Source organism: Trematomus bernacchii, unplaced genomic scaffold, assembly GCF_902827165.1.
Source record: "Trematomus bernacchii unplaced genomic scaffold, fTreBer1.1, whole genome shotgun sequence".
NCBI classification, from domain to species: domain Eukaryota; kingdom Metazoa; phylum Chordata; class Actinopteri; order Perciformes; family Nototheniidae; genus Trematomus; species Trematomus bernacchii.
Window position 1 is genome coordinate 198401 of NW_022987550.1, and position 27359 is coordinate 225759.

General features: G+C 42.5%; 3 protein-coding genes across 3 annotated transcripts in view; 1 reads left to right on the top strand and 2 right to left on the bottom strand.

Moving 5' to 3' along the window:
• Positions 1-2651, top strand: part of LOC117476997 (dapper 1-like) — an 11721-nt gene extending 9070 nt beyond the window's left edge. Inside the window, exon 5 of the mRNA XM_034123686.1 lies at positions 1357-2651. Within this exon, the coding sequence (XP_033979577.1) occupies positions 1357-2651 (1295 nt within the window). The remainder of the gene's footprint in view (positions 1-1356) is intronic.
• A 2260-nt stretch (positions 2652-4911) lies between these two features.
• On the bottom strand, positions 4912-7941 carry LOC117477026 (C5a anaphylatoxin chemotactic receptor 1). Its single transcript, XM_034123729.1, has 2 exons — positions 7865-7941; positions 4912-7500 (listed from the first exon to the last, which is right to left on the bottom strand). The coding sequence occupies exon 2, from the start codon at positions 7486-7488 to the stop codon at positions 6406-6408; it is 1083 nt and encodes a 360-aa protein (XP_033979620.1). The 5' UTR covers positions 7489-7500; positions 7865-7941; the 3' UTR covers positions 4912-6405.
• Positions 7942-9394: 1453 nt separating this feature from the next.
• lbhl (LBH regulator of WNT signaling pathway, like) overlaps positions 9395-27359 on the bottom strand; it is a 30201-nt gene continuing 12236 nt past the window's right edge. The window contains exons 3-5 of the mRNA XM_034123705.1: positions 16673-16745; positions 15164-15410; positions 9395-10211 (exon numbers count right to left, since the gene is read on the bottom strand). Coding sequence (XP_033979596.1) covers positions 10141-10211; positions 15164-15410; positions 16673-16745 — 391 coding nt within the window. The 3' untranslated portion in view covers positions 9395-10140. The remainder of the gene's footprint in view (positions 10212-15163; positions 15411-16672; positions 16746-27359) is intronic.

Genomic DNA, 27359 nt, shown 5'->3' on the forward strand with positions numbered 1-27359 from the left:
TATAAACAGCGGTTGTTAACAAGTGCCTAATGAGACGATTAAATGTCATCACGCCCAACTTTAGCCACCTTTAGCTTAGCGGTGGTGACGTGAAGTCATGTGACCGTGCTGTCGTTCCTTTATAGCCCAACTTTAGCCACCTTTAGCTTAGCGGTGGTGACGTGAAGTCATGTGACCGTGCTGTCGTTCCTTTATAGTCCAACTTTAGCCACCTTTAGCTTAGCGGTGGTGACGTGAAGTCATGTGACCGTGCTGTCGTTCCTTTATAGCCCAACATTAGCCACCTTTAGCTTAGCGGTGGTGACGTGAAGTCATGTGACCGTGCTGTAGTTCCTTTATAGCCAACATTAGCCTCCTTTAGCTTAGCGGTGGTGACGTGAAGTCATGTGACCAGGGTGTAGTTCCTTTATAGCCCAACATTAGCCTCCTTTAGCATAGCGGTGGTGACGTGAAGTCATGTGACCATGGTGTAGTTCCTTTATAGCCCAACATTAGCCACCTTTAGCTTAGCAGCGGTGACCTGAAGTCATGTGACCGTGCTGTAGTTGCTTTATAACCCAACATTAGCCGCCTTTAGCTTAGCGGTGGTGACGTGAAGTCATGTGACCGTGCTGTAGTTCCTTTATAGCCCAACATTAGCCACCTTTAGCTTAGCGGTGGTGACGTGAAGTCATGTGACCGTGCTGTAGTTCCTTTATAGCCCAACATCAGCCACCTTTAGCTTAGCGGTGGTGACGTGAAGTCATGTGACCGTGCTGTAGTTCCTTTATAGCCCAACATTAGCCACCTTTAGCTTAGCGGTGGTGATGTGAAGTCATGTGACCGTGCTGTAGTTCCTTTATAGCCCAACATTAGCCACCTTTAGCTTAGCGGTGGTGATGTGAAGTCATGTGACCGTGCTGTAGTTCCTTTATAGCCCAACATTAGCCACCTTTAGCTTAGCGGTGGTGACGTGAAGTCATGTGACCGTGCTGTAGTTCCTTTATAGCCCAACATTAGCCACCTTTAGCTTAGCGGTGGTGATGTGAAGTCATGTGACCGTGCTGTAGTTCCTTTATAGCCCAACATTAGCCACCTTTAGCTTAGCGGTGGTGATGTGAAGTCATGTGACCGTGCTGTAGTTCCTTTATAGCCTAATGTTAGCTTTTTACTTAAAAAATCATAAAGTAGTGTTAATATATTATCCTGCTGATTTTTTTTAATGCAATAATCCAAAATCACATGGAGAAATCCCATTGGACCAGGGAGATGCTGCCTTCAGGGTCCAACACAGAAATACATCATCCCTGCACCGCTGTGTTTATGTGTTATAATCCTTCCCCATCATGTTGTAAACAGCATTGTTTCTGTCATCAGACGACCCCCTGATGCTGAACGGAGACGTGGAGGTGCCCGTCCTTCGCACCTCGTTACCCCGATCTTTCTCCGCCCCGTACCCGCCTCTGGAGGGTATCGCTGAGGAGGCCTGGCAGTGGGACGCCTGGCAGGAGTACCAGGTCTCAGAGGAGGAATACCAGCGGGCTGTGAGGGTGGAGGGTTACATCCTGAGTCTCGTCCAGCGCTACACCCTCAAATCACGGCACTGTTGGCCTCGCACCACCCTGACCCCCGACCCCCAGTACTACACATCCCTACGCAAGAGAACTCCTTCCTTTTCCTCGAAGCAGCGCTTTCCTGACCCCCATCTGCTGCCACATGTTGACCTTTCTCAGAGCCAGGGCTGGGGTTGTGACCTGCTGCAGGGGGAAGAGGCTCCATCTCTGGAGGAGGACTGCTATCTGGCTCTGCCCTACCCCCAGTCCAGACCACTCTCCCTGGCCGAGAGACTACCATCACCTCTGCCCTCTTTGGACCCCAACTGTGGTGTTGGGCCTCGTGACCCTTATTGTGAGCCCCCATCCCCCCAGCATGATTACTCACATCCTCACAAACACAGTTCAGTTGCTCAGTTCATCCCCGGACAGGCGGGTCAAGTGTCCCAGAGACACTCGGAGCAGCACTCCAAGGGAAGAACTTCCAAGAAGAGCCACAACGAGCGGCCGAAACCCAAGAAATCCAGCAGTAAAACCAGCAGATCCCAGTCTGAAAACAGCCTGCTGGGTCAGAGGGTTCTGCCTGAACGCCGGTACAGCACCACCGAGAGGCACCAAGGAAAAACGGACCAGAATACCCGAGTTCCTGGACCTCAGGGGGGCGTCGGCAACGAGAGCCGACGCTGGTGCTCCAACCTGGAGCTCAGCCAGGATGAAGGGGAGGAAGCAGCAGCGGGAATAAGACGGGCACTTCGAAAAGCTCGCCATTGTTCCCATTCCCAGCAGCAGGACTTCCAGCAGAGGGCGCCGCTCTGCCGGGGGGAGGAGGGCTACAACGGCCCCGCAGAATCCGAGTCCAGCATGAGCGAAGTTTACTCCCCGGCCTCCAGCTCCCTGTCCAGTGACTCGGATGATTTCGGGGGTCTCGTTTGGCCCCAACAGCTGCCGCCTCGCCTGGCCTCTTCATCTTCCTCTTCATCACCTACACCCAAGACCACCGCCAACGCCAACGTCAACATCCAACCAAAAGCCTTCGTCAAGATCAAAGCCTCCCACGCACTCAAGAAGAAGATCCTCAGGTTCCGCTCGGGGTCGCTCAAAGTCATGACCACCGTGTGAGGAAACGCTGACACACACACACACACACACACACACACACACACACACACACACACACACACACACACACACACACACACACACACACACACACACACACACACACACACCATGACTCAAATTGAGTTTGAGACCCCTGTGTTAAGTAGTCTGATTACGTCTTATTTTTAATGTTACTGTAAGGGACTACTTTTTCTGTGTCCTGATTACGTAATCCCGTTAGCCTGATCACTGAAGTGCTGCGTCGCCCTGCATCCATATCTGTCACAGCATCAGTGAGTCAGAACGTGAATAATGCAAGGTCCTGTAAAGGGTAGGGGGATGTTCTGTCGTGTGTGTGTGTGTGTGTGTGTGTGTGTGTGTGTGTGTGTGTGTGTGTGTGTGTGTGTGTGTGTGTGTGTGTGTGTGTGTGTGTGCTTTTTCTAGATATACAGACAAATGCTTCCTCATAGCGCTCATGTAACAAACACAAACAACACTGATTAAGAACAGAGAAACATACCATTCAACCCCTAACCCTGCAATCTAGGTGAAGGGGGGTACACACACACACACACACACACACACACACACACACACACACACACACACACACACACACACACACACACACACACACACACACACACACACACACACACACACACACACACACACACACACACACACACACACACACACACACACACACACACACACACACTGTTTCTACACTGAAGGAACTGAAACGTAGGCTTGAATCTGTTGACATAATACTTTTAGTTAAAGCCAACGTTTGATTGTTTCCAGTGTTCTGGCTGTACAGCTTTGGTTAGAGCACCGCTGTAGCTGCTTCATTTTGTCATGAATCATGAAATGCACCTACCTCTAATGACAGTATATTATATATATACTCTCTGCATACTCAGCGTGCGCCATTAACAGAAGAGGCCAAGAAGGAAAGGAGGGAGAATGATAAACTACCTAGTGTTTAACTTTAACCTGGATCACTTCTGTTGGACTCTAACAGTTATATCTTTGTAGACAGCGGTAGCCAGGATGCTTATAAACATCCGATTGCTTGTTCAAAATCAACAGACAGAAAATATGTAGCTCAGAGGAAAACAGACCAATAACACTACTGAGTTTCCGCCTCAAAAAGGCATCTGGTTTAATTTATCTTGTAGCTTCGACGCTTCAGACACTAATGGGCATTTTCCTGCTCTAATTGATGATAATTGGTGAGTCACGATGTGTTCAACTCTAAGGGACTGAATACACTGCCAGCTATTCCTGATGTCTGTTGGCCTTTTAACGTAATTAAGAATAGATTTGTGGTCAATGACTAATGGGTACAAACGCTTCAAGTCTTGCTAAACTTAGAAATAATTACTTAAAAGTGTTTTAAGGCGATTACTTTTCTCAGAAAAACGGGTCTAACAAATGTGGTACTAATCAAAGTAACAGCCTCTTTTAAACCTTAGTGCTTATTCACAGAAACAACACTTTTGAATGGTTAGGCAACCGATTAATTAGACTTAAAGGTGGGGTAGGTAAGTTTGAGAAACCGGCTCGAGATCGCTAGAATTTGAAAATACACAACCGGAGAAAATCTGCCCCTTCCTTACAGAGCCCCTCCTCCAACACACACGAACGCGCACATGACCAATGAGGGCACGAGATAAGTTTGTGTCGGCTGACAGGCAGGTAGGCCATCCAGTTATTTTAGCCGGGCCGGCTCAGATGATTGGTCGTGCTTTTTACAGTATTACGGCTTCCACAGATGATATTTCTTTATGGATTTTTGGTCAAAGCACTTCAGATATTCATTGCTATCGGGATGTTAAGAGCATTCCATGGAATATAACAAAAAGTGTATCTCGAGCCGGTTTCTCAAACGTACCTACCCCACCTTTATCTGGAGTGTACCAGCTATCTTTATTTAGCCACAAATCAGTACAAAACCTTGTTCTTTCCAGAAAGCTTCTTGGAAATGAATTAGACCGATTAAAAATAGCATTACTAAAGAGGACTTACTTTGTTTGAGGCACTCTTTGCAAATGGATCTGCAGCAGCCAATCAGCATCAGAGAGACAGTCATGGGTTAAACAGAAGCCATATAAGGGACCAGTGTCCATGCATGCGTGCACACACAGTATGTATAAGTGCACAGATTCATTGAAACACGGGGACAGTCTTGTAAATATGTATGCTTTTGTAGATACCATCATGTGGCCTTGTTTGGAATGAATGTAGTTTGTAAATAAAGGCAACTTTGCTCTTAATCTTAACACATTTTGTTGTTTTCTTTATTCGGAAATGGTACAGAAAGTTGAATGTAAAACATCATAAATTACGATAAATTGTGTGTGAGTGTGTGTGGATGTTAGCTTCCCTGGAGCAAGTGGTGCTGCTCTGTATGAATGAGGTGTGAATGGGAGAATGACTCGTAGAAAGAAAGAGATATATAAGTACAGCCCATTTACAAACATCACTAACATCTCTCTTTGGTCTCTTGGGTCTGACACACTTAAACATCGGTCTTTCTGCATGAATGTGAACATATATATGTATAATGCACCCCTAAGCCACTGGAAATCAGATATCTAGAGAGTAGCTCTCTCTGGTGGTCATTGCAGGCTACTGTTAGACAATATGACTCCAAGAACTATACAAATATATATGAAACATGGTTTACATACATTTACATTAAACTTGAATTACATCACACAAAAAGTAATCCAGAGATCAAACAGGTTGTACATTCTTAATAGAAATGGCTAAAAAGACATCCAATTGGAGCGAAAAACAGAAGTGTTTTTGTTGCATGACCTGAATGTCCACAGGAAATATTGCCAAATTGTTCCTTAATTTCTAATTTTGACAATGCCAATGTATAAATGCATCATTCAACTGCATCAGCAAAAACCCTTCTCCAAAATTAGCTGAGAAAACTGCATGGTTTGGGTTTTCACTTCATGTTGTTCCTCAAGCTGAGGTCATTGGACGCGTATGTTTCAAGAAAAGTGTTCCAGGGAGCAGGGCAGAAAAATAAAACTAACATGATTGTAGATATGTTAAGAATAGTATGCTCATTAAGGCAGAACATCAGAAGTTAAATAGTGAAATGTAATGCCTTTTTGTGTTGCAATTTTACTTTACTAAATGGTCAAATTATCTATGGAGTACAAAGTAAGTCATTTCAAAATATAAGTCCTCGTTTGGTATGAGACACTTGATGCAATAACATTTGTTGATATCTTGGGAATAACTGTATAGGAAGTGCTAACACCTGCTCAGGTAAAGATTGGGCCCGAGGGGGATTTCGCAGGGTTCGGGTCAGTCGCAAAACATCTGACTTCTTCTATTCAAATAAATATCGTAAACTATTTATGTTAAATTGTTGTGAATGTCATATGTAATCATCTTTAACATGTATGGCTATCTATCAGACAGATGTAACTTTAATATATTAAAATGTGGTTACTCTAGACGAAAATAACTCAAAAATACAAAGGTGTTGCAACCGTACCCAGTTGGATAGAAACACTTTTATCAGAATAGCAAAAAACACAGTATATCGATGTGGGGTAAGGGTACGATTGTATGGCTAACTAGCAGACAGCTGTACATTTAATATATCAAAATGTGGTCACTCTAGACCAAACATTGTTTTAGAATAATCCAAAAGGGTTGCAACCGCCCTAGTCTCCCTTACTCTTGGTCATGGGTATATAACACTTTTCTTCAGAGTAGCTAATAAGTGAGAACAGCCTCAGATTTTAGTTGTGTCCTTTGCATATGAGGAGCTCTTGGTGTCGTTGTTGGTGATGCTCACTCTGGACGCCGGCTCCTCGCTGATGAAGTGCAGCATGTTGCGCAGCGAGCGGTTCATGCTGTCTTTGAACCCCCGACCCAGACACACGTAGAGCAGCGGGTTGAGGCAGCTGTTGAAGTAAGCCAGGCACAGCGATAACACCTGCGCCAGGTACAGCTTGGGACTTTGAGGGGAGTTACGCAGGGTCAACAGCACCATGAAGTCCACGATGTGCAGCGGCAGCCAGCACAGGAAGAAACTCAGCACCACCACAACGATGACCCTCAGCGTCCGCTTGGACCGGGTCCGACTCCGAGAGACCCCGCTCTCCGCCCGGCTGTAAACCACCAGGTGACAGGCCACGATCACCAGGAAGGGGAGCAGGAATCCAACCAGGAAGCGGTAGGAGATGACGAGCCTGGCGCTGAGCTGAGAGTACACCGTGACGCACTCTCGCTTCTCCTCACCCGCCTCGATCTGCTTGGTGTAGACAAACTGGGGGATGCTGCCGATCAGCGCCAGAACCCACACAGCCACACAGGCCAGAGCAGCCTGTTTGGGACGCCTTTTGTTTTGACACCACACGGGCCTGCTGACCAGCATCCAGCGGTCCACGCTGATCAGAACCAGCTGCAGGACGCTGCAGTGCATCACCAGGTAAAACAGGCCTTTCACCAACGTGCAGGCCAGGGATCCGAAGTGCCAGTGGTCGTCGTGGGCCAGAGGCACCATGAGCAGCGGCAGCGAGAGGCAGCACAGGAGGTCCGCCAGCGCCAGGTTGAGGAACCAGAGGGAGGTGACGGAACGGGGCATGCAGAAGCCCGTCACCCAGACCACCACAGCGTTCCCGGGGACCCCCAGCAGGACCACCAGGCCGTAGAAAACCAGAGACGCGATCTGGATCGGTTGCATCTCAGGCGTCAGAGAGTCAGGGAACACGGGCAGTGTGTAGTTCAAATCATATGAACCGAGGGATGTGTAGTTCAAATCATAATCGGAGAAATCACTGATAAATTCATTGTATTTGAAGGAAGAATCCATGGCTGGGTAGAACTGGGAATTAGGGGGAAAAAAGTTGTTTAAAGATGGAAATAAAATCTGGTATAAATGATCTCTTCTCTTTTCTTAGTCTTTGTATGCATTATAAAGACATCATAATTCAGCTTTATGACGATTTATCATGCTGAATTTAACATAAACAACATATACACTTATTTGGTGTAAGAAACATTTAAGCAAATATGAACTTTAAGAACCAAGCAATAATGTGGTAAACTACAGCTAAACAAAACTATCCCTTAAGTCATAACAGATCATTAGAATTGAACATGATTTAAATTGAATTATCTCATAAATCTATTTACAGAACAGTCGCATTTTAAACTTAAAATGTGATATATCTGATATTTCGACTTACCGTGTCAGTGACCTGTTGCACACACACTGCACAGAGGAAGTTCTGACGCAGTTCCGCTTTTAGGAGTGAGTTATATCTTCCAATCCTCACACACCCATACGTCCACCCATGCACTTGCACAACATCCTGACAGACTGAAGAAAGGAGTGAAGACTTTTCTTGAAGAAAGTAAAAAGTCATTAGAAAATATAATGTGCAGCGCCTTCTGGTTTATATCTTCATGCTTCATTTATGTGTTTCTTATCTATAAATGGCATCTTATATAGTGTATTGCTGCAGATAATAAAACTACGGTGGCCGACCCGTGCAAACGTGTTACAGCGTCCCAAAACTCTTCCATTAGGACAAAACGAAACGCGCTGCAGCTTCAGAAACGAGGCAGATATAAAAACACTAATGTGCCAAAACACATGTTTGAATCAAAACATAATGGCACGAGTTATGGGACAATAACACAAAGGGAAGACATTTACATTCGATTCAAATGGAAGTAGGAATGGAAAGCACTTGGGGGGGGGGGGGGAACAGGGGAGACCAGAGCATCGTTAGCAGGATAAGATTAGGACGCTCCAGATTGAACTCCTCACTGCATCTAATTGGAAAACATCCAACTGGTAATTGTGATGGTTGCCAATAACCAGAGACCATAGAACGTGTATTGTTTTGTTGCCCAGAGAGACATTCTGAAATCTGCACTGGAAATAAAATCACATTATGGAAACTTTTTCTGTAAAGCTCTATTAGTTTTAAACCTGATGATTATAAGCTTCTTAGTTTTTGCAACAGTCTGTAAATATACACAACTTTATAATAAAATGCACACATTGACCTTTTTCTAGACTAAACACAGGTATGATCCTAAGTTAAAAACATATGAGGTTATCATGAGGTAGTTAACATCGCAGTTTATCAGTGGATGTTTGCTGGAACTGTTTGTAAACAGCGTGTTTCCTGACGGACACACACAGCGTGACTCCGGTCAGGTAGAGACCGGTCTCCAGTCAGCACCGCTGCAGACTCGCTGTTTGAGGGCTTGATAGCCCACTCCCCCTCCACACCGCTCCACACTCGTTGGTTTGGAACAGCACTTAATGTGGCGGACCCTCCACGTGAACGCGCAAACGGAGGGGTAGTGTGTTGGGGTAGGGTGTTGGGGTAGGGTGTAGGGGTAGGGTGTAGGGGTAGGGTGTAGGGGTAGGGTGTTGGGGTAGGGTGTTGGGGTAGGGTGTAGGGGTAGGGTGTAGGGGTAGGGTGTAGGGGCGGTTTGGGATTGGGCCCAAGAAGACATGTTTGCACTTGTCTGCCACCATAGAAACAATCAAAGATCAATAGCATGAGAGGCAAACATTGAACAGTCATTAACATATAATTTGCACATTTCCCATAAATAATATTGTAGTTTTTATTGTAACATTGCATTTCCTAAATTATAAATCTCAGCACCCCAAAAAAAATGTCATGCATTAGTTGGACAATATACTTTATTGTCAAATTCATAATAACCATTTTACATCAACACAAACACTTTTACATATATACAAGTTATTCACAAATCAGCCTACAAACAAATGAGACTATTATTACAAAACTACTATTCTCAATGACGTCTACAACTGCTGTAATGAACATTAAGAGCTGCCTGCTTCTTCTTCTTTTGCTTCAACATGGCTTAATAACTGCATTTCCACAAAAAACTCCAGTGATTGTTGTAACACTGTGGGAATGAGTCAGTCATCATAATGCATGATGATACATCCCACTAGAAGTAATGGCTTCCTTGAGATATTTAGAGGAAATACCACTAGTCTCATCTTTAATTGCTCCACAGCAAAAAGCAAAATGGATCCACAACCAAGTGAAGCTAAAACCCTTGAGAAGCCACCGGTGGGAAAGATGTTTGATAAAGTCCAGGCTAAAGAGATGACGTAATTGTAAAATAAAACAGAACACAAACTAAATAACATGCCTTGCCATAGCAGGATGTGCTCCTTTAGCCCTAATGCCTCACTTAGCCCTTTAAACATGTAGGAAATAACACGGGAAATGAAACGCAGAGTTAGCAAAAGGTTCCCTAAAAGTTAAAAAGGACACCTTGCTGACTTCTGTATGTCTGAGTGTAGACATCCTGACATCTTTTGAAATACTGGTGTTTTCCTCATTGGCTTTTTAGTTCACGTTTTCTGTCGCTGTTAGAATCTGTGTCGCTGTGTTTCGTCACAGTTGTTACAAGACTCAACTTCAGGATGTTTCCTCACCGCAGGTCCTCCGAGGTGAAGTCAGTTGAGGGCCGGAGCGCTGCTCGGGGGAAGAGTGGGGGTGTCGTCTCTAAAAGCATCTGACTGGAGGTCTGCAGAAACATATAAAGACACCATGTGTTAATGCTATGTTGAAAACAAGAGTGTCAGTTAGGTGCTTTAGAATACTACCATAAATAGGTTATGCTCCTGTGTATAGAGTGGTGCAAGAATTAGTGCTAAAACCGGGAAATGATTGCGCATTTTATCACTTCCTGTGCCCTGGTGTGGAAGTCAGTGGAGTTATGAGTGTGTTTTTGGTTGTTATCCTGAAATATAGTCTGTGGTTAACACTTAAGCTGAAGAGATTTGAAGTGTACGACAAAAAATACGTCAGTGAATTTAAAAACAGAGGTTGCTAACAAGTGTCTAAATGAGACGACTAAATGTCATCATGCCCCAACCCAGTCTCACGGCATTTCGTGTTATTAGTCACGAAATTAATTTAATCTATTGATTCGTGTTCACCAACACGATTTTCACCTTTTTTTCGTGTCACACAGAACGATTTTAAATGCAATGTATTTCTATTGGTAGTATGTTTCGTGCCTGCAACACGTCTTTTTGTCCGGTCGGGTCTTTGAAGACCAGAAGCTGTGTGGTTCATAAAAACATGTTCTTACTCAATATCTTACCCTAAGCCTAACCCTATCCCTTTTATTTTAAATTGTATAATGTCTGAGTTTTTTTGCCGTCAGTGAGGAAAAGAAATGGCTCAGAGCCTCAGAATACTGACATCTGTATTTTATGACATCTTTTTTTCCTTCTAATTTGTTATTATTTGGTGCAGGCACGAAACATACTACCAATAGAAATACATTGCTTCTAAAATCGTTCTGTGTCAGAATACTGAAATCTGTATTTTTTTTAATGTCTTTTTCCTTCTAATTTGTTATTATTTACATTGCTTTTAAAATCGTTCTGTGTGACACGAAAAAAATTGCGAAATCGTGTTGGTGAACACGAATCAATAGATTAATTTCGTGACTATAACACGACATGCCGTGAGACTGTGTTGCATGCCCAACATTAGCCGCCTTTAGCTTAGCGGTGGTGACGTGAAGTCATGTGACCGTGCTGTAGTTCCTTTATAGCCCAACATTAGCCGCCTTTAGCTTAGCGGTGGTGACGTGAAGTCATGTGACCGTGCTGTAGTTCCTTTAAAGCCCAACATTAGCCGCCTTTAGCTTAGCGGTGGTGATGTGAAGTCATGTGACCGTGCTGTAGTTCGTTTAAAGCCCAACATTAGCCGCCTTTAGCTTAGCGGTGGTGACGTGAAGTCATGTGACCGTGCTGTAGTTCCTTTAAAGCCCAACATTAGCCGCCTTTAGCTTAGCGGTGGTGATGTGAAGTCATGTGACCGTGCTGTAGTGCCTTTATAGCCTAACGTTAGCTTTTTGCTTCAGAAATCATAAAGTGGTTTTAATATGTGGAGATTATCCTGCTGAACTAAACGTGTAAGGATCATAAACATTTGTTTGACACAGAGATTATTTTCTGCAATAATCCAAAACCATATTCGACATAAGCAACGTATTTTATGTTGTATAACAAAACGCAAAAATCTCTTCAGTTTGTGTTAACCACAGGCCATGTTTTAGGATAACAACCAAGAACACACTCAGTAATCCACTGACTTCAAGACTAGGGCCCAGAAAATCTGGGCGTTTTCCAGAATGAAACAAGACACCCTGGAAATGCTGACTCTTATTATTATTATTTGGTTTCTGGTGGCATGCAACACCACTTTGTCTGTTTCCAGTCTGTGAGGTCAAATTCCCACCAAATAATTAGAGAAGTGAAGGTTATGTGCCTTGTATTTATTCTTATGTGTGCCTTTTATCTATTCTTATGTGTACCTTTTATCAGTTCTTGTAATATTATATTTTATTATAATGTTATGTTCATTGTGAAGCACTTTGGCAAACCCTCTGTTTTTAAAATGTGCTATAGAAATAAAGTGGATTGGATTGGATGGTATAAAAGCGCTGACTCTGTGAGAATCTTTAATAGAGTGTTTTCAGAACATATTAGATTCAAGATTAAAGGCTTTTATTGTCAACTTCGTTATTGTACTTAAAGGTCCCATGTCATGGCCATTTCTACTGATCATAACTCCATTGTTGAGGTCTACTAAAATAGATTTATATTGTGCAATTTTCCAAACTCACATTGGTTTCTCATAATAATAATAATAATAATAATAATAATAATAATAATAATACATGGGACTTATATAGCGCTTTTCAGGAGACTCAAAGACGCTTTGACAGAGAATTAAAAAAGACAACAAAAAAACAAAGAAATACAAAGAGATAAACAAAACAGAAAATAGGGGGGGGGGGTGGTCAGTGGTCAGAATGCAGTGTTGAACAGGTGGGTTTTGAGTGATGTTTTGAATGCTGTGAGGGAGGAAGAGTCTCTGATGGATTGGGGTAGTGAGTTCCAGAGAGTGGGTGCAGCAACGGAGAAGGCTCTGCCGCCCCAGGACTTGAGGTTGGTCCGGGTGGGGGGGGACAGGATGTTGGCAGTAGCAGAGCGGAGGGAGCGAGTGGGAGTGTGTCTGTGGAGGAGGTCAGTCAGGTAGGATGGGGCCAGGTTATGAATTTTGAACACAAATACCTGTACTTTCTACTTCTTACATGTTGAACACAAATACCTGTACTTTCTACTTCTTACATTTTGAACACAAATACCTGTACTTTCTACTTCTTACATTTTGAACACAAATACCTGTACTTTCTACTTCTTACATGTTGAACACAAATACCTGTACTTTCTACTTCTTACATTTTGAACTCAAATACCTGTACTTTCTACTTCTTACATTTTGAACTCAAATACCTGTACTTTCTACTTCTTACATTTTGAACACAAATACCTGTACTTTCTACTTCTTACATGTTGAACACAAATACCTGTACTTTCTACTTCTTACATGTTGAACTCAAATACCTGTACTTCCTACTTCTTACATGTTGAACTCAAATACCTGTACTTTCTACTTCTTACATGTTGAACACAAATACCTGTACTTTCTACTTCTTACATGTTGAACACAAATACCTGTACTTTCTACTTCTTACATGTTGAACTCAAATACCTGTACTTCCTACTTCTTACATGTTGAACACAAATACCTGTACTTTCTACTTCTCACATGTTGAACTCAAATACCTGTACTTTCTACTTCTTACATTTTGAACACAAATACCTGTACTTTCTACTTCTTACACGTTGAACACAAATACCTGTACTTTCTACTTCTTACATTTTGAACACAAATACCTGTACTTTCTACTTCTTACACGTTGAACACAAATACCTGTACTTTCTACTTCTTACATGTTGAACTCAAATACCTGTACTTTCTACTTCTTACATTTTGAACACAAATACCTGTACTTTCTACTTCTTACATGTTGAACACAAATACCTGTACTTTCTACTTCTTACATTTTGAACACAAATACCTGTACTTTCTACTTCTTACATGTTGAACTCAAATACCTGTACTTTCTACTTCTCACATGTTGAACTCAAATACCTGTACTTCCTACTTCTTACACTTTGAACCCAAATACCTGTACTTTCTACTTCTTACATGTTGAACTCAAATACCTGTACTTCCTACTTCTTACATTTTGAACACAAATACCTGTACTTTCTACTTCTTACATGTTGAACTCAAATACCTGTACTTTCTACTTCTCACATGTTGAACTCAAATACCTGTACTTTCTACTTCTTACATGTTGAACCCAAATACCTGTACTTTCTACTTCTTACATGTTGAACTCAAATACCTGTACTTCCTACTTCTTACACTTTGAACACAAATACCTGTACTTTCTACTTCTTACATTTTGAACACAAATACCTGTACTTTCTACTTCTTACATGTTGAACTCAAATACCTGTACTTTCTACTTCTTACATGTTGAACTCAAATACCTGTACTTTCTACTTCTTACATGTTGAACTCAAATACCTGTACTTCCTACTTCTTACACTTTGAACACAAATACCTGTACTTTCTACTTCTTACATGTTGAACCCAAATACCTGTACTTTCTACTTCTCACATGTTGAACCCAAATACCTGTACTTTCTACTTCTTACATGTTGAACACAAATACCTGTACTTTCTACTTCTTACATGTTGAACACAAATACCTGTACTTTCTACTTCTTACATGTTGAACACAAATACCTGTACTTTCTACTTCTCACATGTTGAACCCAAATACCTGTACTTTCTACTTCTTACATGTTGAACACAAATACCTGTACTTTCTACTTCTCACATGTTGAACACAAATACCTGTACTTTCTACTTCTTACATGTTGAACACAAATACCTGTACTTTCTACTTCTTACATGTTGAACACAAATACCTGTACTTTCTACTTCTCACATTTTCCAAACAGGCTGGTTCCTTTAGTTTGAATGTGTGTTTGGTGGCGTGATCATTATTATTTAGAGTCATTGCGTGCCTATTGATTTGAACACGATCCGTGTATCCATCATTTCCTGGTCTTCTCTAAAGAAGAGGGACCAATGAAAACGTTGTCATGTTGCCGTTGTTCAGCATGGAAACATTCATTAGCTAACAATGACATTATTGTTCTATTAATATAAAGGGAGGTCAGGTACTCTTTAAAACAGCTGCTAGTTATGGGTACTTTTTACTGAAGTACATTTCAAAGCCTCTTTACTTTCACCTGAGTAAAGAAGTTTAGTCAGTACTTCTACTTTCACCAGAGTATTTTTAAACACGAGTATCTGTACTTCTACTTGAGTACAGGATGTGTGTACTTCTACTTGAGTACAGGATGTGTTTACTTTCTCCATCTCTGTAGATATATCAATGAAAATCTGAGGTCACAGAATCCTCCAACAGTGCAACACAATAAAACAGATAAAATAGTGCAAGTAAATACAAATAAAATAGAATAGAAAGTAATATTTCTTCCACCTTTGAATATCACATGTCAGACTCACCGATGAGTGTCAAGCCTTGCTGCTGGTTCAGGTTAACCGACGTCTCCTCTTCCTCCTCTTCGTCTCCCCAGTCTGCGATGTTTGCGGGGGGGATGCATTGTTCCAGGAATAAATCCTCCTCGTCTTCCTCCATTTCGGGGTTTTCCGGAGGCCATCGCAGCTCGCCGCTCTCCACCTCGCTGAGCTCCGTGGGCTCCACCACGATGGAGGGCAGGCGCTCCTTTGCGTGGTCGTGGCCAGGGAAGATCTGGAGATTCAAGATTCAAAGGTTTTATTGTCATATGCACAAAGCTACAGTGTAGAAATGGCAATGAAATTATTCTGACCTGAGCTCCTCCAACAATGCAACATATATAATAAAATACAGAAATACAAAATATGTTTAGGTTCATATCAGTATGTCTCTACTTTAAAGAGTCCTCTCCTGCTGATGTTCAGGTGTATATCAGTATGTAGTGTCTCTACTTGAAAGAGTCCTCTCCTGCTGATGTTCAGGTGTATATCAGTATGTAGTGTCTCTACTTTAAAGAGTCCTCTCCTGCTGATGTTCAGGTGTATATCAGTATGTAGTGTCTCTACTTGAAAGAGTCCTCTCCTGCTGATGTTCAGGTGTATATCAGTATGTAGTGTCTCTACTTTAAAGAGTCCTCTCCTGCTGGTGTTCAGGTGTATATCAGTATGTAGTGTCTCTACTTGAAAGAGTCCTCTCCTGCTGATGTTCAGGTGTATATCAGTATGTAGTGTCTCTACTTTAAAGAGTCCTCTCCTGCTGGTGTTCAGGTGTATATCAGTATGTAGTGTCTCTACTTTAAAGAGTCCTCTCCTGATGATGTTCAGGTGTATATCAGTATGTAGTGTCTCTACTTTAAAGAGTCCTCTCCTGCTGATGTTCAGGTGTATATCAGTATGTAGTGTCTCTACTTTAAAGAGTCCCCTCCTGCTGATGTTCAGGTGTATATCAGTATGTAGTGTCTCTACTTTAAAGAGTCCTCTCCTGCTGATGTTCAGGTGTATATCAGTATGTAGTGTCTCTACTTTAAAGAGTCCTCTCCTGCTGATGTTCAGGTGTATATCAGTATGTAGTGTCTCTACTTTAAAGAGTCCTCTCCTGCTGATGTTCAGGTGTATATCAGTATGTAGTGTCTCTACTTTAAAGAGTCCTCTCCTGCTGATGTTCAGGTGTATATCAGTATGTAGTGTCTCTACTTTAAAGAGTCCTCTCCTGCTGATGTTCAGGTGTATTTCAGTATGTAGTGTCTCTACTTTAAAGAGTCCTCTCCTGCTGATGTTCAGGTGTATATCAGTATGTAGTGACTCTACTTTAAAGAGTCCTCTCCTGCTGATGTTCAGGTGTATATCAGTATGTAGTGTCTCTACTTTAAAGAGTCCTCTCCTGCTGATGTTCAGGTGTATATCAGTATGTAGTGTCTCTACTTTAAAGAGTCCTCTCCTGCTGATGTTCAGGTGTATTTCAGTATGTAGTGTCTCTACTTTAAAGAGTCCTCTCACCTGGAATGGTAATCTCTGGTCTTTTCTCTGCATGTCTTCACAGTTTGGATCCCCGCTCAGCTCCTCCATGAATCTGCAGAGGAAACAAAACCATAATGAGACGAAAACAGATTCTCTTCTGTGTTTAAAAATCTGAATCTATAGAGTAAAACAAATTAAGTGAAGTCAAAATATTTCCCTTTATATTTCAGTTGAGTACAAGTATACGTGACACAGAAGGAAAATACACAATTGAATTCCAAGGACCTCCAATTCGTACTTAAGTTCAGTTCTTGCATAAATGTACTTTTCAGCATGCAAATATTCTCTTTCCAGATCTGAACCCTGCCTGGGTTTATTGTTCATTATTTTAGAAATTGACCCTGTGAAAATCGTTTCCAATAAAATCTCAACAAACTGTAGAAACCCGAATGCTAGCTACATGCAGAACTACAAAAATAAAACGTGTGCACACATGGCGTTGTTTGTCCCAGCAGAGATCCACATTTGGATGAAATCACTCCATCCGGTTTTCTATGAAATAACATGATCATCCCTTCCCCTTCAGATTAGTGCAATATAGGATTGTATCCCAAAATGGATTATGTCCTCTGCCGCTCATATTTTGTGTTCTCACAGATCTAATGCGCTGTTTTGGCTCGGCCAGTTATTACAAGCGCTGGAAGCCAAAGCTTTTAAAGTCTTCTCTCTACGTCATCTCTCAGGTTCTGTTATATTGATGTGAAAGAAACACCAAAAACAGTCACTTCTGCTCGCAAATACATGTTTACATTGTAAAATCAATACAATTGTTTCTCTCCTGGTCAGTACAACATATTATTGTGTTGTTTCATCACATACAATGTAATTGAAGTGAATTAGGAATAAGGTACTTCTTACATCTGAAAGGTGACGCTAATGCTAATGCCAGTTTAAGGGGGCCGACGCTATAACGATTTAAAATCCTCCATCATGAGAAACGCTCTGCAGCTTCAGAAAGGATGCCGATATAAAAACCCAAAGGTTCCACATGAAGAAACATCTTCAGAAACAACACATGCAGCTTTTAGAGAACATTCAGCAACTTGAGGAGACATGCGCAGCGTTTAGTAACAGCTGCAGAAACCAAACGCTGCAAGAAGCTCAAACACAACGGAGACCAGGGGACACTAAAGAGTGACGCACACAGCTGGAGACCAGGGGACACTAAAGAGTGACGCACACAGCTGGAGACCAGTGGACACTAAAGAGTGACGCACACAGCTGGGAGACCAGGGGACACTAAAGAGTGACGCACACAGCTGAGAGACCAGGGGACACTAAAGAGTGACGCACACAGCTGGGAGACCAGGGGACACTAAAGAGTGACGCACACAGCTGGGAGACCAGGGGACACTAAAGAGTGACGCACACAGCTGGGAGACCAGGGGACACTAAAGAGTGACGCACACAGCTGGGAGACCAGGGGACACTAAAGAGTGACGCACACAGCTGGGAGACCAGGGGACACTAAAGAGTGACGCACATAGCTGGGAGAACAGGGGACACTAAAAAGTGACGCACACAGCTGGAGACCAGGGGACATTAAAAAGTGACGCACACAGCTGGGAGACAAGGGGACACTAAAGAGTGACGCACACAGCTGGGAGACCAGGGGACACTAAAGAGTGACGCACATAGCTGGGAGACCAGGGGACACTAAAGAGTGACGCACACAGCTGGAGACCAGGGGACACTAAAAAGTGACGCACACAGCTGGAGACCAGGGGACACTAAAGAGTGACGCACACAGCTGGGAGACCAGGGGACACTAAAGAGTGACGCACACAGCTGGGAGACCAGGGGACACTGAAGAGTGACGCACACAGCTGGGAGACCAGGGGACACTAAAGAGTGACGCACACAGCTGGAGACCAGGGGACACTAAAGAGTGACGCACACAGCTGGGAGACCTGGGTTGCGTTCGAATACTCCAAAAAAACAGCTCCTAAGTTCTAACCCTATCGTCTATTCCTTGACCTCGGAGTGAAACGTCATGGGGTTAAGGGATAGTGGATAGGAGAATTCAAAAGGATTTAGGAGAAGAGGCTGCGGTACTTTAGAGAATCCGACTGCACTTTCACTATCCGACGTGTTTATGATGCGCCAGCGGAGGTCATAAATGTGCGCCTGCTGCGGTGGGGAAACTATGGAAACTACAGTTTTCTATACAGCGGACTACAACATGGATGTTTAATAAGAACGAGGGACTACTGTAAACTCATCTAGAGACTCTGCACCGTGCTCTGATGCTGTTGTTTTATGCTTTATGAACAGGGACAACAGAGAAACATATTCTTCATGACCAAAGTCTTCCGGTTTCGCTATGAGTGGTCGCATTTTCGAGAGCTCCCGCTTTGGAGGTTATTCCTCACGATTTTTTACATATTTCATCCTCCTGACAATATGGATTATGGACTCCTACCTCAACTCATCAATGAGGCAACATCACTTAGAAAAGGAGAGTAGTGAAAGCAGGGATAAAATGAACCACAATGACTTTTACCTTCTCAACGGCTGGGAAAGGAAACACCTCGCTTTTGGAAGTGCAAGCATTCATGCATTATTAACTGCAAAACCCGACGCGAAAGTACTTACCCCCGTCAGGCAAACTAGACCGAAGAAGTATGATCGTCTTGGTCTTATTGTTAGCGGGAGACATCCATCTGAATCCGGGCCCGGTGCAGACAAGAAGCCATTCCTGCAGGCTCGAGGAGCTAGCATCACAACTAGCATCTCTTCCGCTACAGCAACAACTACGCGACGACAACAGAGACCATGGAGACAGCGGAGACCGAGGAATCAACGGAGACTTCGACATTCCCCCGGGGACGCCTCGGCAGACAGACACGCATGAGGCAGTGACGAGAGGAAGAGAACCGAGATCCGAGGGAACAAATATCCACCATGTTGTTAGCCACCCTGCTAGCATATCGACGGCTAAAGCTACAACGGAGCCTCCCTCCCCCCACCACCCCACCGCTCCAAGCACCACGGCAGGCCGCAAGCCGTTTGCTGTAACGGACAAAGACAAATATCTTCAAGCTGACGACATTATGCATTTAAACAACAAAAATGGACTACATATTTTTCATCTGAACACTAACAGCCTGAGACACAAACTGGCTGAACTCAGGCAACTGTTCATGAACGGTAAGGCAAGCATATTATGCTTTTCTGAGACCAAATTGGACAATTCCATTACAGATTCAGAGATTGAAATTGAAGATTATCTTGTAGTGAGAAGGGACAGGAACGTGAATGGAGGTGGTGTCTGCATGTACATACATAAAGACACCAATTTCAAAAACCGTACTGACCTGCATCATGAAAATATTGAATCTGTGTGGGTTGAAATTCTTTTTGACAATGCTAAATCTGTAATAGTCGGGACAATCTATAGACCACCGGAACAGAGTGACTTTTATGATACATTAGATGGGTGTTTGGCTGATGTGGGGGATGTAGAGACAATTATTATTGGAGACTGGAACACGATATGCAACGTAAAGACACGTCCGTCTTCAAGTCCTTCAGTAGGATTTGTGATCTGCACGGCTTCAGCCAGCTAATCACCCAACCCACCCGGGTATGTGAAACAACACAAACTACCATTGATCTCATTCTGACCTCTGACAGGTCCAGGATCTCCAGTAAAGGGGTTATAGCATGCGGTTTAAGTGATCATTATATGATATTCTGTACCCGCAAAAAGCTAAAACAAAAGGCCGGCTGTCACAAAACAGTCATATCTAGAGACCTCAAAAACTACTCTAGCGAGGCCTTTAACCTAGAACTGGAGAGCCTGGACTGGTCAGATGAGCTCAGTGGTACACAAGTTGAAGAAACATGGCTTGGTTTCAAAAACAAATTCTCTGCAATACTCAATGATTTGGCCCCCCCTAAGAACAACCAGGGTAAAAAAATCGCGCTGAGCCGTGGATGCACTCCGGCATACTGACCGCCATGAAAACCAGAGACAAAAAATGCTCTGAGTTTCATAAAAGTCAGTCAATGCTTTCCAAAAGCACGAGCAGTGAACTCCAGGCCCACGTGACTGAACTAAAAATTGAAAGAAACAGACTAAGAAATGACGTAAGCTCCATGATCAAAACTGCCAAAAAGAATTTCATCAATGACAAAACTGAGGAAAACAAAAATAAACCCCGTGAACTTTGGAAATTACTCAATAACCAGCTTGGCTGCAGTAAAAAACTCAAAACGAGATTTTCAAACGTAAACATAAAGACAGATAACAGGCTCATCACAGACAAACTGGATGTGGCCAAGTACTTGAACATTTTTTTTCACAAACATAGCCACAACTCTTGTAAATAAATTACCCTCCCACTCAGGGCTTTTTGGAGTAGATCACATCATGACCTACTACAAAAACCTAGGGGTACGCAAAGATGATTTCAGTCTAGCAAGGGTAACAACAGCAGAGGTACTCATTAAACTGAGCGCCCTCAAACCTAACAAGGCCACTGGCCACGACAATATCCCCTCCAAATTCCTCAGAGACACAGCAACCGCCATCTCACCAGTCATAGCTCACATAATTAACCTCTCCATAAAACAGGGAAAAGTACCCAAAGACTTCAAAATTGCAAGAGTAACCCCCCTGCACAAAAAGGGCAGCAAATTGGACCCAGGCAACTACCGCCCTGTTTCTATACTTACCTCCATCTCGAAAGTCATGGAAAAAATAGTATATGAACAGGTCGAAAAGTACCTCGCAGAAAAGAAACTAATCTATGAATTTCAATCTGGCTTTAGAACATCCCACTCCACTGACACATGCCTTCTTTATTTGAACGACCACATCAAACAAGAGGTGGACGAGGGTAAATACTGCGGCATGGTGATGCTGGACCTACAAAAGGCTTTCGACACTGTCAATCACCCCATTCTGATTGACAAGCTAAAAGCAATTGGTTTTGATAAACTATCGGTGAGCTGGATGCAATCCTACCTGGAGGGGAGAGAACAGATGGTGGAGGTAAACGGTACTCTGTCCCCCCCCCCTCCCAGTGAGCTGTGGTGTTCCACAAGGAAGCATATTAGGTCCGTTACTGTTCCTAATTTATGCAAATGACATGTCATCAGCATGTGACTGCAACTTGTTCCTGTTCGCGGACGACTCAGCCCTGCTGGTCTCTGACAGGAGCAGATTGCAGGTTGAAAAAACCCTCAGCTCCGAGCTCGGCAGAATCTGCACCTGGCTCGCCGATAATAAATTATCATTACACCTGGGTAAAACAGAGTCCATTCTCTTCGGTTCGAAACATAATCTCAGCAAATCCGACGACTTCTCAGTTGCAGTGGGTGACATTATTGTCACAAGTAAGAAGGAAATTACATACCTAGGATCTATTCTTGAGGCAAACCTCTCCTGTGACAAAATGGCATCCAATGTAATAAAAAAAGTCAATCAAAGAACTAGATTCCTATACCGGATCTCCTCTCTGGTAAACAAAAACACCCCTGAAAACTCTGGCAGGAGCACTCATTCAAGGGTACTATGACTATGCTTGCACGTCATGGTACCATAGCACCTCCAAGGCGCTAAAAATAAAACTTCAAACATCGCAAAATAAACTGGTCAGACTACTGCTTGACCTTTCATCTAGAACCCACCTCACCTCTGCCCACTTTGACAACCTAGGATGGCTTAGAGTAGACGACAGAGTACAGCTACTTGCAATGGGCCTGGTCTACAAGATCCACTACACCTCTATGGTACCCATGTACATGTCAAAATTCTTCCCAAAGGTCAAGGAATACCATGATCATAACACCAGAGGGAGCTCCACAAATCATGTAAAACCCAGATTTGGCACAAAAAAAGGGGAATACACGTTTCGCAATTATGCCACATCAAGGTGGAACGCTCTTCCCACAACTGTAAAGGAAAGTAAAACTATACTTACCTTCAAAACCTCTCTTAAAGAGCACCTTCGGGGGAAAGCATTGCAAAACTGGCCCCGGTAATGGTACAAATCTCAACCTGTCGTACAATGGACAGCTTCCCCCCCCCATCTATGTATATACTCGCATTTTAGACTCTGTTACTAACTGTATATCTGTAGACTTGGTATGTCTTAAATGTCCGGTTAGGATGTATTAGAACGAAATCTAAAATGAAAATTGTAAATAAGCCATCTGTATGTAAAAAACCACCTGTATGTAAATTGTAAATAAGCCATCTGTATGTCAAATATGTCTTATATGTCTTAAATGATATGATGAATTGGAAATGGGGGACCCTGATGTAAACAAGACGAAAGTCTTTCTCTGGTCTGCATCCCCTTAACAATTGTATGTTTTGAGCTGTACTGTACTGTACCCAATATACAAGCTGTTAATAAACTTTTCAATCAATCAATCAATCAAAGTTGGAATTGAAATAAAAAAGGAAAGTGAAACTTATGCTCGTCACCCTCTCCCTCCGGTCCACATTAATACAAATGATCCCAATACGTATGATTGTATGAACTATGAAAAGATCTTAAAAGCAATACAAATGTATTTATTATAAACGTTAGTCCTTAACATCTATCACTGTGTATATCACCATTCAAACATCTTTTTAAAAGTTGAACAAACCCCACACAGCTTAGTAAAGACTGTGAAATGTTGACTTTATTTGATCATTTCAGTAAAAACTAACGTTCATATTTCTCTTTTTGATTATAATGCTGATGAACGTTCAAAACAAAGCACTTTGGCAACTTACCACATACGTTTTGAACCGTAACTTTCATGATATCATTTCTCGTTCATAATCGATTGTTTCCGTGAACGGCCGACTGTTGTGTGACGGCAAATGCCGCGGCCGCACGGCATTGTGGGGCAGCATTTTCTCCTCTCCTTTCGGTTAGGGAGGTCCAGTGGTTCCTAAGCTAAAGGACGTTATAAAGGAAGTTTGAAACCTCCTTTCCTTTTAATTTAGAGAATTCGAACGGCACTTATCATGGCTGCCACTGAGGGACTTCCGGGTCATTTCACTCCGTTAGGAAGGTTCCTAAGCTAAATGGACTATTCGAACGCAACCCAGGGGACACTAAAGAGTGACGCACACAGCTGGGAGACCAGGGGACACTAAAGAGTGACGCACACAGCTGGAAGACCAGGGGACACTAAAGAGTGACGCACACAGCTGGAGACCAGGGGACACTAAAGAGTGACGCACACAGCTGGGACCGGAGCGCTTGGTGACGTTCAGGATTATAAAGCTGGACAACTTTAACTGTATCTGATCTTTGTAGGATTGTTTAATATTTAGCGTGGTTGTATTTTGTGTTTGTGACCAAAGACATTGGCTAGTGTAGTTTGAACAGTCTTGTCCTCGTAGCTAACATAGCTAGCTACTTTAGCTACATGTGCCCGGAAATTGGTTAACCAGCCGTGTAACCAAACCATAATCAACTTGTACATTTGACTTTATATTCAGTCTATAAACGTTACTCTCTGAAGCAGACAGCACTGTGTTACAGGCAGTTTAAACCTTGGTCTGTGTACACATCTATCGTCAATCTGTTTAAGGTCTCTAGAAAAGCCGCGGGGGGATTAAGAGCGACTGAGGTTCTGCCTGAATCCCATCTTTATCCCTCTTTCCTTTCCTCTCTGCGCCTGAGTGTCTCTCCATAAGTACCAATCATGGTTTGTTGTCATTCAAAGGCCTCGTCCAAATCTTGCTTACTCTTTAATGAAATTGGGAGACGGATCTAATCAGCAGTGTTTCTGTTTTCAGACCGGGTACTTTTGGGGTATTTGCTAAGAGCAACAGCAGTCACATGCTACATTAAACTATTTTTAAAAGAGCTTGTAAATCTTTACTAAAAATCTGCTGAGCTATTCTGGTAGAAAACAGGAAGATGTCACGCAATACGCTGCACAAAGAAACATGGACACGGCAAAAAACACACGCACGGTTAAATGTTGAAAAAGGACAGGAGAGGAGAGCTCTTAAAATCTAACATCTGCTCAATATTCAGACAGTCTTACTTGAAGTTGAAAATGTCTGAGTTTATTCTCATGAAGTTACCATTTTATTCGCAGATAATAGTTGTTTTTTCTTCTGTTAAATGTATGAGTTAAAGCTCAGGGAATATGTACTGTTTTTTAGTCTATGTTTTACAAAAACTAAAATATGAGGTCATAGCCAAATAGCCGAATTTATTTCCAGTGGGAAAATATATATATCTTACTGTAAATAATGCTAATATTAGCTTGCTAACACACTAAGATGGTGGACTTTATTCACATATACACTGCAGTGATGGGATGTTTCACAGCATCCTCTGTTAGTGACTGCAGGACATATGACAGTAAAATCTGATATAAGGAACCAGAACATAAGAGCCTGCAGACTGAAGACCATGAGGACACTTTAGAATAACTCTCACTGACAGAAGACAAAGGAGCACAGTGCTGACATATAGAAAAACGAGTTAACCAGAGACCCACTAGGCTAACCTGTCTGTTAACAAACTAGCTTGCTAACTAGATAGATAGATAGATAGATAGCAAACATTAACTAGATCGTTTGTTAAGTAAAAAGCTTACATTAGCAATTTATCTATCAAACAACTACAGTAGCTCATGTTCACTATTCATCCAAATAGTTAGCTAGCTTATGTTAGCGACCTATCTTACAAGCTTGCTAGCAGATTTTAGATAACTAGCTAGCTATGGCCCAATGAGTGGCTCTCATCATTTACATTTGAATTATTATTGAATATCTTTCTTTGGCGAGTAAAGGTTAATAAAGCTGGAGATGCTATGCAATGTATTAGCACTTGTACCAACACAAAATAAGATAATGAGGTGAATATCTGCTAAACATTAACAGGCTAGCATCATCATTTTGAGCTTATTAGCAAGCTGTCGCTAACATTTACCCACAAGCACTTCTGTGCCAAAGTGCAGTCTCACAAAGCTAAAGATTCGGCATCAGTTTCTGCATTTTAACATTTTTGTTGTTCATTATCATTTGATTATATGCAAGTACATACATTTAATTAAAGGTTCTCAGTCTGTCTGAATATATATTTAGCAGATTTTCCCTTAAAGTGACAGATGGATATACATGAGAGTAACACAAATTACTGCTCCGCCCACTTTTGGGGGAAAACAAAGCTGTCATTTGAATGGCGGTCAATACAAATTCTGAAGTTTTAGAAAACCGTGGATTTTCTGATCTTCAAAGAGGCCGATCACGATGGCCAGACAGGCAAACAATTACATGAAATCATTTGAAATCGACGATCTGGCTTGATATTTGGTTAAATATAGCAGTAGGCGATCGATGTCCATAGATGAGAGTAACATTTACGTCACTTCCGGGCGAAAACTACGGCCCGCCCACTTTTGGGGGAAAACAACGCTGTTATTTGAATGGCGATCGAGCCTGAAGCCACAGAGCTCTTCTTTTACTGTCCTTTCTTCTTAGAGGAAGTACAGAAACACTGAACTCTGGATTTGTTTTAATGTTTGAGTTGCAATAAATGACACAGCAGCTTGTTGGCATGATTAAGTAACAGTTGGCGAAATTACGGCCTCGCCTACTGATTTTAACTTAAAGTGGACCTATCATGCTATATTATAATAATATAGTGTAGGACCATACCTATATAAGGCATATTTATACTTTTTTTTTTCAAAATACCAAACAGATCATGCATTTTAGCCATGCCTCATTTTGCTCAATTTGACATTTTTTAGCTCTGTTTTAGCAAGGGCTGATTCAGTGAGAACAGCACCATCTAGAGGCCTGGCATATGTACTACAGCGTCTCCAGCGCTTTCGAACGGCAATGGCTGTGGCTGTCTCCTCCTGATTGGTGGAGTTGGCCCAATAGCCGTAGCGCCACCGTCCTGACGTCAGGACAGTGTTCAAATCTGGATCAGTTTTTATCAGATCCGTTGCAGCCCCTTTTTTAGAGATTTGGGTATGGAGGAAAATAGAGAGGGTTGTGTTTTCTGACACTTGGTGAGTTCCCTGGAACACCGGGGACACATATTCATGTATAAAAGACGTACAAAAGTGCATTTTGCATGATAGGTCCCCTTTAACCATATTGAGCCCGATCGTCGATTTCAAATGATTTAATGTAATTGTTTGCCTGACTGGCCATCGTAACCGGGCTCTTTGAAGATCCACAAATCCACAGTTTTCAAAAATCTCTGATCAGATTGGCAAAAACATTTGAATTTGTATTAACCGCCATTCAAATGACAGCGTTGTTTTCCCCCAAAAGTGGGCGGGGCCGTCATTTTCGCCCGGAAGTGACGTAGGTGTTACTCTCATCTATGGTGTGTCCCATCAACATGCTGAAGTTCAATATTAAAACCGAGGAAACAGAACGTCTAAACGAGGACTCCAAGTTCTCAGCTCAACTGGATTAGCTTTTGGGAGGATTCTATCATTTCTGACCCACTTGTTATTGTGTGCAGCCCTACGATTCAATTTCTGATGTTTTCCTGCTGCTGACAACTGTGTCAAGCTAAGCTGTTTGTGTGCCACCTGGGACGGAAACTTTCTGCAGCTATTATGATGAAAAAGCCTCCATGTAATCCCCCTTGTGAACACTCCCCTTAAACACCTGCAGCTCACTCTGGGGTTATTTATGCACCGACTCTGCACGCCACAGGTTCATATGTTC

Excerpts from the sequence above, each read along its gene's own strand:
- LOC117477026 (XM_034123729.1), bottom strand. The coding sequence starts at position 7,488 with ATGGATTCTTCCTTCAAATACAATGAATTTATCAGTGATTTCTCCGAT.